Genomic DNA, 12,069 nt, shown 5'->3' on the forward strand with positions numbered 1-12,069 from the left:
TTGCATTAGTTCATTTTATCATTGAATATTGTTAACATATTGAATACGAATATTCATACATAAATAACCGTCTTAAGTGAGCATTCAACTACTTGTAGGTAAAATTATTCAGAGCAAAACATTATAAGCTCTGCTTTAATTTTTATCCGTTTTAGTATAAAATAGTGAAACACAGAATGTTGCAATCTGATGTTTGATGTATACAATGTATGTAAAATAAAATATGTTTAAACTAAGCGATCATGAGCTGTTTTCTGGGTGGCTTTACTGGTTCCCTTGAGCACATCTTCTGTTGGTGAACTTGGCCAGTGCTGTTATCTCAGTCGAAACTTTCAATTGCATATGATGCTACAGTTTAATAATGTCGGCCTCTCGCCCAAGAGATTGTGGGTTTGAGCCCCAACAGGGTGGCAATGGCCTTGTGCTATACATGCCAACCTCTCACCATAAAGACGGTCTGGTTGACACGCATCAGAGTGATAGGGGTCTATTGGCGTAGACAAAAAAAGTTGTAAAACGGTAGATCTGAGAGAGTGCAGCTTTAAAGCCATTTAGGATGGTTAGCGATTAATGGCATTCTTGGATTAAACTTTGTCATATTAATGATGCATTTCAATAAACAAAAATGTTATTTGATACAGTCAATTATAACCGAACATTTCAAACCATAATGTATCGATCTTTAAATCTCAGCATTTGCTCACTTCATAATAGGAACTGAAACTGTCACGTGTTAATCTCCGGTGTGTTTGCTCTTTCCCGGGCCCTGTAGGAGTTGTTTCAGATATCGCTCCACCTGCTGGTCCAGGGAGGCTTCTTGATTGAAGGACAGGTGACACCCATTAACCCCTACCTCGGTCTGTCCGCGGCTCTGCTCCGCCTTGCAGCACTCTCGGCTCTCGGGAGATTTTCGCCCTGTTTTTATTCCTGCAAAGCAATAACATGAATTAAAATGAATGTTGTTATGTACAGCTCATGTTCCTTATTAAGCAATGTTGTACATCCCTCGAAGAAATTCAAGGGAAAACAGTGAATCATTAAAGCTAAGAAAGACAACAAAAGCGTCGCCAATGCTCGTTTGCTGTTGTTTTAGCTCTTATACTGACCAAACACGGTGTCCATTGTTCGTGCGCATGTAAACAATTGCTTATGAGCGCGCCACAGTCTTCAATTTCAATTGTATCTTAATCAAACGTATACAGTAGTTAGATATCCATGAGAGCTCGGTTACTTTTTTTAAACCGAGCAGGTCCGCCAATGCATGACTGGATTATGGACCTGGAAATGCTGCAGTATTTTAAGGGATACAGCATTGTGCAGAAAGTTTGTATTATTGTAGTAGTTCTTGCCCTTTGCAAAATATATGGTTCACGGATTGCTTCCCTTGTGCAGTTGTGAGTTCAGTACATAACAAAAACATTAATGCCGGTATAGAATAGGCTCTCGCGGGCCTCTTGTTTGCTTTATGGTCAAGGTTAAGAAATGCAAGACGGACGACACCAAGGCTATCACAATACTTCGACATTCTTCTGCGAAAACGACGAGTCACTCCTTCGTTAAGTGAGTTTACCTGTTCAAACCACATTTCGCTGACGACTTAGTCCCGAGGCAAGGAGCGCAACTCGTCCAATTAACATTGTGAACTTCACGGAAACAATGTGTCATATCTCTTCTCCGTATACAGTACAATGTAATTCATGGAATTGTTTACTTCAATGATTTAAAACCAATCCCATTACGGTTAGTAAACTGCGTAGGTCGGGTATAACTGAATAGAACATGTGCACACGTGCAGTTCGAACTCTTATTGCGAACAGTAATCTTAAACTAGCGTCTAACCATTGTTAAATGTGCAGTAGACCTCAGATCCTTCAAACGATACTGTTTACTGATAATCGGTTAATGTGTTATGTTAATTTTGAACAGCGTTATTTTATTGACTTTGATCGTTTAGATTTGAGAGACAAAAAAGTCAATTCCCAAGAATCTAATTTCGCATTTAAATAAATAGGTCCATTTTGCATATGCATGTATTGGCTGACAGGACATTTTCAATAATTTCAGAGTTCGTTATGTCTCTCCTTTATACTGTTTTTGACATTATTTTTTTCAAACAATTTTTGTCCGAAGCAGAAGTCGGAAACTTCTTGACGAAATTGAATGGCACTTGGAAAATTGATGGATGGCAATAATCTTGCAAAAATAACTTTCAAATTGAAATTATGTTAATAAACCTTTGAATATGGATACTAACAGTGTGGAGTCATGCACAATATATGATGTTTAACTACTGGGTACTAAATTGCAAAGTAACTTCCACTTGTACATTTATTTTCTTTAACAAAGTTTATCAACAGACTTAATTGGAAACAACCGAATGGAATTCAATGAAAATTAGAATAATAATAGCTAACAATGTGAAACCGTAAAATGTGCAAGGATAAGAACTATTTGGCCCATTTTTGCAAAATTATCTCCCATATTACATGGAATGAGTTTTTAAATAGAAAGTGCACCGTTTGTTGCATTGTTATATCCCATGGGGTCTTTGCTATTTACTTTACTCATTTTTAATGTTTTCACTGAAACATAATATTTCTTCTGAGATTCCTCCGTAAAGATGAATGCAGTATTTTGAAACAAACATTTCAAGAATTTACTAAAATTCGTGCGCCAGTGGATGCGTTTTCATATAACATAAAAAGATCCTCTTGACAACGCTGTGTACGTTACGCAAACTTTAAAATTGGTCTCCTTAGAAATTGAACATTAAGAACTCCACTACAGATTTTAAGTCTCATATTTCACACTCATGAATAATCAAATGTCTAGCATAACATAATTGTTTCTTGACAAAACGAGAGTTAAAATAAGTTGAAAATATAAACATGCATCACATTCCCATTTTTTCGATAATTATGTCTTCGTACAAACTAAATCCATATCTTAAGAAAGAATCCATGTTTATATCTTCATAACTGGGGGGGTCGTCTGTATGTGCATTCGTGTATGTGTTTTCGTGCGTGCGTGTGTGTTTTCTACGTGCGTATGTCTGCGGGCGTTCGTGTGTATTTTCGTGCGTGGGTGCGTGTGTGTTCGTGCGTACGCCTGACTTCTCTTCCCTAATTAATTTGTTTTACAGTCACATGTGGCATGTATTTTTTAATTCATAATGGCTTTAGATAATTTATATGCATGTTGATATTGGCAAGGTAACAGCTTGATAAAGACCTACCCTTGAACTTTGAGATGTAAGTGGCTATGATGGAGCTTGGGTCCTTCCCCTTTGGTGTATCCAGGGTCTCAGCTATCAGGCAGTCGAGCAGCCGTTGTGTGCTGAGCGTTGCTGAAGCCCTTTTCCTACAATTGTCCTTCTCGGGCCTGCTGTTGGTAGCTCGAGTCAAATTAATGGCGGAAGTAACCGATTTTCTTGTCAAACTGCAATTTGATAGATTTACAGTTCCGTTTTTCAAGCTGTGTATTTTTCTTATTCTTACCAATTTATTGTTAGTCCGTGAATAATCCAGAGGTTCATTATTGTTTTCTGGCAATATTGCGTACTTCAGACAATTACTGGTCCTTTCGTCGCTGTGATGTGCACATAGAAAGGGGGATTCACTCAGCCGAAATGTGGTAAGTCCATCCTGTTGGTGGCCGTGCTGCTGCAGCTGTCCGTACAGCAGACAGCCGCTGGTTCGGAGATAGGTGGCGAAGATGGATCCCGTATCCACGTCCGTCCACTCAGCACAGTCCGGCTCCACAACCGGACACTCTGCTTCTGTACTAGCGGTTGTAACGTTCGAAGTATCGTTCATGCTGCATTTTAAAGTTAAACTGCCACCATCAATATCTACCATTGTTTAAACATTTTTACACACAAACACTGCTAACATTAACGCACTAATACTGTGTGCTTACAACCAAGTACATAAGTTGTCAATCAATAAATTCAGTAGCCAACACAACACACACTGTCGATCAATACTTCATCTGAATACTGTAATGCAGTTATATGAGTAAAGCTGAAAGGGAAAGAAACACGTTTAATATTAAAAGGTATTGCCTCATGTTTTGGACCAAAACATAATTTTCCAGGTAATGCATCAGAAAACACTCATTTTATCATGTTTCTCTATGATATCGAAATTGTAGATAAAATACAATAATAGTACAATAATAGTATACAAAAAAAACAAGTATTAGTGGGGTGCGAACCCATGCCGGTAAAGTCGGATTTTTTTATAACAACCGACGCCAAAACCAAAAAGCCTCCAAGCACTTTTACTATAGTGGTAGATATTTCAACGTCATAGAAATACATTAATAAAGTGAATATCAACGTTGTTAACGCTAATTAATGAAAATTGTGGTCTTCAAAGACGGTATTTGAGCAAATATCAACATTTGCTAAGAGTTTCAGCTTTTTTATCGTTTTAACACTCCTTACGGTTTGTCTACTTTTATTTTGATATTCAAAAGAGCGCATTTCACAAAAAAACATGAGCGAGTACCTTTAACATTGATTAAATAGGTTAGGTAGATAATAATAATACAAACATTGACGCAATGCATGTATGCATATTATTTCATCGCATTCCTATTTTCGATATGTTGACATAAATTGCATAACATATACATTAATAAACATTTATTCGTAACCCTCTGCAAATGGTTAGGGTTGAGTGAAAATCATTGGAACCAGGAAGTGAATTAAGTGCCAGGCGAACTAGCCATTTGACTGAAGATTGCAGTGTGTTCCGTGATCAACGACTGGCAAGATGGGTGAACTTGACCTGGTGTTCGCCATTGACTGCACGTCCAGCATGGACCCCTACATCACTGAGGCCCGCGACAACGTCATTGGCATTATCAACGCGCTCGTTTCGTTGGGTTGCGACCTCCATATGGCTTTAGTGGAGTACAGGGACCATCCGCTATGCGAGCCTACCTTTGTGACACAGACGCACGACTTTACTACCATACCTGGGGAAATGAAGAATTGGCTCCAAATGGCGACGGCAGCTGGAGGCGGCGACGTACCTGAAGCTGTAGCTGATGCCTTGCAGGCAGTACTTTACCTCAGTTGGCGGGAGAAGGCGACAAAGGTGTGCGTGTTTATAACAGATGCACCACCACACGGACTAGGCACCTATGGTGATAAGTTACCGGACGGATGTCCGGATGGTCTGGACCCGATGGAGATTTGCCGCCAGCTCGCCACTAAGGGGGTGAGCGTATACATCGCCGGATGTGAACCGAGCATATGCGCATATAAGGACTTCTATCTGTCTGTGGCGCACATGACAGGCGGCCAGTACGTGCCTTTGGACCACGCAAAGTCTCTTGTAAACGTGATCATATATGGGGCAACGGAAGAAATGTCGCTTACAAATTTGGCCAATGAGACTGAGGCGCTAATCGAGAAGAGGATTGAAGATGGCGAGCCAATAAATGAGATGGAGCTTTCTATGTTTCTGCAAACAAAATGGCAACAACAGGGTGTGACCACTCAACAGCTACAAAAGGGAAAGAAGGAATTGAAGACGGCCATGGCGTCTAAGGCTGCCATGAAGATGACCAGAATGGACTTCAGTGACGTACAAACACACTATAAAACCGCAAAACCAAAGCACAAGTGGAAGGTGGGGGAAACTCCAGAATCCAAGCAAAGGGCGGAGATTGATGCCAAACTTGCAGCGCTGTCGCAGCTTCCTACCAAAACTAATCTTGCCACTGGTGGTAGAACCACGCTGAGTGTGGGAGGCTTGGCAGAAGCGCTGAGGGAGGCTGAGGCTGACACACAGGCCATCGACGCGGGGCCCAGCGACTTTAGGTGTATCCAGGGTGGTGTCACTCTCACACAAACGTCGAGGATTGTTCAGAAGTCTGTGATAAAGATGTCAAGGCTACGAGCATCCATTGCTAAGCCTTGAATACAGTAACACGAAACAACTTGTCAAGAGATGTTTTAGTTTTGGGTTGTGTTGTCCATATAATCAGTTTTCTACAAGTACTAGTCTCATACAGATATTATTTATCTACAGTAAAACCAACGTAAAATGGATATGAGTTTCTTACATTACAAACTACGTAAAAAGGGATATTAGTTTTCTACAGTACAAACTACTTAATATGGATCGAGTTTCCTTCAGTACTGATCTCAGATTTATTTGTGTTTTTCGTGAACATGGAGAGTGGACCATTTCGATATGCCATTAAATTGTCGTAGTTTTCACGAACTTACAACTTAATTACATGTTGTGTGTTGTTCGTCAACTTTAAGCGGTTTTAAATAGTTTCTGACATGGTCCGCTTATACCGTGATCGCAAAAACTTAAATACCCGTTTTTGATTTCATTGTATCTCTTAATAATATGTAGCCTGTACCAAATACTTATTCAGTAAATTCTTGAACAAGTGTATATATAAAATAATCGAAACATGATAAACAGCAAATGTACTACACTGTAATAATATATTCTTGAATTTGTTAACAAATGTATAAAAAATCGAAACATGATAAACAGTATATGTACTACACTGTAATATTATATTCTTAAGTTTTAAACAAATGTTTAAATTATTCTATGCAGAAACATGATAATAAAAGTCGAGAAACCCTCGACATTCGTAGGGTGGTTTGTTTGCTCTCTGTGTGAAGTATGTACTGATGATCTACAATTGCAATACCATCCACATGTATTAACAGAACATACTTGACCAAGTTCGTTTTAAATGTCTATATATTCTTCAGTCTTGAATAAATTTCAAACAAACATCAATATAAGCTCAGTTCAAAGTGGACTGCAAAGCTGACTGAAAACTCCTTTTTGATATTCTATCTACTGAAAGGAAGGTCTCTATGGTGAAATTTAAGGTGATAGTTTCACGGAACTGGTCAGGTCGAACATAAGAGTTGGTCCAATCATGCGTCGTGAACGTGTACTGGTTTCGGGCGCGTCGTCTTGTCCGCAGGTACGTACACATGCGTTCCACCAGGCGGGACCGGAACCTCTCCTGCACGCACCGGGCCGCGCCGATGTTCGGTACTGGAAGCACGAAATATTGAGTGTTAGCGATGTAAATACCATCCTCCTCATTCTCTGGTTGTATTCCTTTATAGAAATACGGGGATGTATCGTTTGTATCACGCTTTATGTCCGCATGAAATATTTCGTCGCCGGATATGTTGGTGTACAAAGTGTAGAACATTGTAACAAATCCCGGGCCGGAGATATCGAGCGTGTGCACAAGCAGTCTGGCCCGGGCGAGATTGTCAATGAGGAGCTTGAGGAACGGGTGGCGGGACCGGCAAAAGATCAAATTGTTGTTTAGCCGGTAGGGCTGGCCGCTAGTGAACACAGGGTGCTCAAACGGCTCCGGTACCAAGATACACGTGTATCTTGCCGTCACCCGGTCTAACGGCCTCAGAAATGTAATATCAAGGTCAGAATAAACCCCGCCGAACACATATAACACGGTGTATCGCAGCATCTCGCTTCTCAGTACATTCTCTACGTAACTATCGAACACGGGTAACAGTATTGAGAAATTGTGTTTAATAAAACTTCTCCCGTTTGCATGCCCCCAAAAGTAATACGTCCAATCTTTATGGTGTTTAAAAAATGAAATGACAGGCTGTTTGAATTGCTTTGGAACGACAATCCCCTTTCCTTTAACAGCATCGGCACCGCAAGCCTCCTCCTCACATATCCACATCTGGTGCATAGTGCGTGGTATCGTGGTCGCTCGTACATCTGCGGAGGGGAAGTCTGTTGAGACATCGGGCTCAAACCCCGCCTCCATTGGAACGATCTGGTCCATAGGCGCGTGTGGGCGGGCGGGGCTGCCATTCGCCCAGGTACCAGGATCCATCACGGCCCCTGTCCCAACCCCCACTTTTACCCGCTTCGGGATGTCCGTACATTTCAATCGCTGTCCATTGGTCATTGCTTCTTCGCCGGCAACTTTAATCTTGATCTGCTTGCTGTCAACTGAAAGAAATGAGAAAGACTAAATGTGTTCTTCTTTGGATTGTGATGGCTAGATGCAAACCGCGACAGTTTCAGCTTTCTGATTGAACACCATTCCAGATAGACAGTTAGTCTTTAAAAAAGTGATATTAGTAAAATTAAAAAAAAATACGGGTAGCACGCCCCCAAACCCCTCTACAACATCGGACTTTAGCATATTTTGTTGTCGCACATCTCTTAAAATGTCGACGAAGGGCCTGACAACAAGTTATGTTGTTGTTAATATACAGAACAATATAATGCGTATAGTCGGGGAGTGGAATTTGTTATTGGTCCCATGTTAAGTAAAGTGCATATTATGACTATGCCTCAGTGCGTTTGACTGGATTTGAATATAATATATTTTTTTTTAATTGATGATTTATTTGTTGTTGTTTTTTGATATACAACAGCGACATTGAAAAAAAGAGAGTATGTTATGCAAATATATAATAGTGACCAGCTACCCATGTAGGACATATCTTTGACTGTTCCCTTTAGTTTTATCGAGTACCTGCTTCAGTAGCAATAACGTTCTATAATTATGGGTCATTGTCATCAACTTAATCCGCTTAATGACAAACAAGTGTGTCATGATAACCGTTTTATGTTGCACATTTCGGATGAAGGTTTGATCAACAGAAACATGTTAAAATACTTTCAATTATCATTGTTCAAATTTCTTAAAAACACAATATTTCGAAACACTAATGCACCTGTCATATGTGATATGTAGACCAAATAAAAATATTTTAATATTTTGGATTAAAAATTGTCATTTACGACAACAGAAGTAGGTATATTTTCCTATTTTTATCAAAATCTTATATTCGCGAAAATAATTTTATCCAAAAACTAACTACATGTTTGTCAAAAATGTTATTTTCGTCAAAACTTACCAGATTTTTACCAAAATCTTATTTTCGCGAAAATAACTTTAATTTAGCCAAAAACTAACTACACTTTGTCAAAAATGTTATTTTCGCCAAAAATTACAAGATTTTCACCAAAATCTTATTTTCGCGAAAATAACTTTATTTTAGCCCCAAACTATCTACATTTATGTCAAAAATGTTATTCCCGCCAAAACTAACCATATTTTCAGATTTATATCAAAATCTGATTTTCGCGAAAATATTCTTATTTTCGTATGTTAGTCAAAAAAGCTATTTTCGCGAAAAAAGCCTATTTTCGTATTTTAGTCATACCGCATATCATGAATGTTATGATACCATAACAAGCCCCTTTCATGTATGCATGTGAATGCATTTAATGATCTATTTCAGTTGAATGCACTAAAAGAACATCTTTTTGACTTTGTTTCGACCAGTGATAATTTTGTAAATGCTCTTATCGCCGTTATCTGGCACTAGCTATGCACAGAGCTGTATTTATTGAAAATAGCTACATACGAAACCAGGAAAATTGCACATACCAAACAAGTACAAACACATTCCGAATGTAATGAATGCTATGAAGACAATGTTGAACACTACTATTTTCCTCATGTCTATTGTCACACACATTGTTCGTGAGTTTTCCTCATGCGACCTCCACGGTTCACCTGGTACCTGTAAGACAGTACCGCACAGGTTAACACTTGACACTCGCCTTAATAAGTATTGTCAGGAGTATTTGTTAAAACGCAATTAGTCATGCTCAACTTTTCCTATAGAATATTTTTTCTTTGGAATCTCAATTTAAGTTTTTAATCAATTTATTCTATAAAAGATTGTTGGTGTAGAACATATGTACGGCTTTTAATAACTTTTGATGTTAGCAAGTTGAGATTTGACTTTAAAATGCGCACAATATAAATTATGTTGAGACCAAGTATTTATTTATTTTAAATTAATGCATATCAACGATAAAAACAAGCATATGAGTGTGGTACAGATAAAAAGTTATTAGCCTATATAAATGTGTTTTTTTAATTAATACATACCTGGCCTAAAGTTACCAAGTTAAACAAGAGCTGTCGTATAACATGAATGAATACATTATATGATGTAATATGTGCCTTTTAATGAAAAGTCAAACTTAAAGAAGACAAACAAGAGCTGTAGTAAGACATTGCGCTCGACTACGCCGCTTTGCCTTAGAAGTTAAACAATAATGTAATATGTGCCTGTCAAAAGCAATAAAAAATCAAAATTAAAAAGTAAACAAGTACCCCGATGTGACAAAACCGGTTTTTTAATGATTGGCAGAAGAGATTCAGTTTCAACTGCTTTCTTCTTCTTTTTTTTGTAACAGAGACCTTGATCCTTGGGGCCCCAATCACAATCCCATTGAAGTCCTCCATAAACTCTTCCAATATACAAAGTTTGATCACTCTATGTCAACCATTACACAAGTTATTCAGTACTAACCATTTTTCCATTTTTAGCAACAGTGACCTTGACCATATCTCTAGGGGCTCAAAACATAACCTCATGAAAGGTCTCTGGAAAAATCTTCATATATACTAAGTTTGGTCACAATATGTCGACCGTTACTTAAGTCATTCAATACTAACCATTTTTTATCAATAGTAACTTGACCTTGATCCTAGGGGCCTCAAATGCAATCCCATGAAAGGTCTCCATTAACTTTTCCTATATACCAAGTCTGGTTACTATATGTCAATCCTAGCTTTTTTATTTCATACATATTTGAAGGTGACTTTGACGCTGCTCTCCCACCAGCCTGCCCGAACAATGACGCAAGTCCTTATAATAAATAGTTTTCCCTTTGTGAAAACCTGGTTAAGAATATAAAAATGTGCCCGCCAAAAGAAAAAAAAATGAAAAAAAGATCAATCAAGGGCCATCATTTGTATTCAGGGTTAAAATGGAGTTATGCAACCTTGTTGTAAGGTGGTCATCAATAATTCTGCGATGTATTAAGTCAATTGAATGAAGGGTATAGAAGTTTTATTAAAATCCCAACTTGCCCTAAAACTTTTACCTGCCCTTAAACTTTAACCTTAGTTCCTTAGTCAATAAGGGGCCATAATTTGTATTAAGGGTAATATGGAGTTATGTAGCTTCATTGTGTGACAGATCCGAACAACTGTGTGAAGTATTAAGTCAACTGAATGAAGGATAAAGAAGTTATTAATAAATATCCAAACCTGCCTTGAAACTTTAACCTCAGTTCCATAGTCAATCAGGGGTTATAATTTGTATGAAGGATAATATGGAGTTATCTAACCTCATTGAGTGATGGTCCTGAACAACTGTGTGAAGTATCAAGTCAATTGAATGAAGGATAAAGAAGTTATTAATAAATATCCCAACCTGCCCTAAAACTTAAACCTAAGTTTCATTGACAATCAGGGCCATAATATGTTTAAAGGATAACATGGAGTTATAACCTCATTGAGTGATGGTCCTGAACAACTGAGTGAAGTATATTTAGTGAATTGAATGAAAGGGTATTGGAGTTAAAAGTGAAAATCCCAACTTGCACCAAGTCTTTAACCAGACGCCGACGCAAGTAGTAAAGCCCTCCGTATTCTTCAGTCGAGCTAAAAATGCCATTGCGACGAAAACAGGTTTTCAATGATTGACAGAAGAACTTCAGCCTTAGTTGTGAGATATAGTATTAAGTATTAAGCGAATTGAATGAAGGGTACTGGAGTTATAAGTGAAAATGTCAACCTGCCCTAAAACTTTTAACTGGACACCAACGCCGACGCTGGGGCGAGTAGTAAAGCCTCCTTATTCTTTAGTCATGCTAAAGACTTACTAACTTCGAAATAATCCTTTTATGTAAAAAAACATTATCCACTTTCCTTTTATTTGACCATGAACATTTTAAAAAATCAACTTACATTAGAGAATGATTTAAGATATTTCATGAATACCCGCCCTGATCGTACACATAGAAGTACCGTACATGTTATCATATTCATTTTATGTCACTAATGCTGAAACCCAAACCCACGTTCACAAACTATATACAGAATAGTATCAACAACTGTTCTTTGTTGCCTTGGTAACTAGTTGGGATATTTCACAGTGGAAGTGTAATGCCAGCGATCCCACACCACTGTAGTAAATACAAACATAAC

At 38.3% G+C, this 12,069-nt stretch overlaps 3 protein-coding genes across 3 annotated transcripts; 1 reads left to right on the forward strand and 2 right to left on the reverse strand.

Annotated features, from left to right (window-relative positions):
* Positions 1-4,013, reverse strand: LOC128227149 (uncharacterized). The gene is made up of 2 exons (XM_052937396.1): positions 3,236-4,013; positions 1-927 (listed from the first exon to the last, which is right to left on the reverse strand). Exons 1-2 carry the CDS (start codon positions 3,855-3,857, stop codon positions 734-736), a joined length of 816 nt encoding a protein of 271 aa, XP_052793356.1. The 5' UTR covers positions 3,858-4,013; the 3' UTR covers positions 1-733.
* Positions 4,014-4,628: 615 nt separating this feature from the next.
* On the forward strand, positions 4,629-6,633 carry LOC128227148 (uncharacterized). Its single transcript, XM_052937395.1, has one exon. The coding sequence runs from the start codon at positions 4,779-4,781 to the stop codon at positions 5,931-5,933; it is 1,155 nt and encodes a 384-aa protein (XP_052793355.1). The 5' UTR covers positions 4,629-4,778; the 3' UTR covers positions 5,934-6,633.
* Positions 6,634-6,770: 137 nt separating this feature from the next.
* On the reverse strand, positions 6,771-9,623 carry LOC128227147 (uncharacterized). The gene is made up of 2 exons (XM_052937393.1): positions 9,448-9,623; positions 6,771-7,994 (listed from the first exon to the last, which is right to left on the reverse strand). Exons 1-2 carry the CDS (start codon positions 9,536-9,538, stop codon positions 6,790-6,792), a joined length of 1,296 nt encoding a protein of 431 aa, XP_052793353.1. The 5' UTR covers positions 9,539-9,623; the 3' UTR covers positions 6,771-6,789.
* Positions 9,624-12,069: the final 2,446 nt, after the last annotated feature.

This window comes from Mya arenaria, chromosome 3 (genome assembly GCF_026914265.1).
Source record: "Mya arenaria isolate MELC-2E11 chromosome 3, ASM2691426v1".
NCBI lineage: Eukaryota > Metazoa > Mollusca > Bivalvia > Myida > Myidae > Mya > Mya arenaria.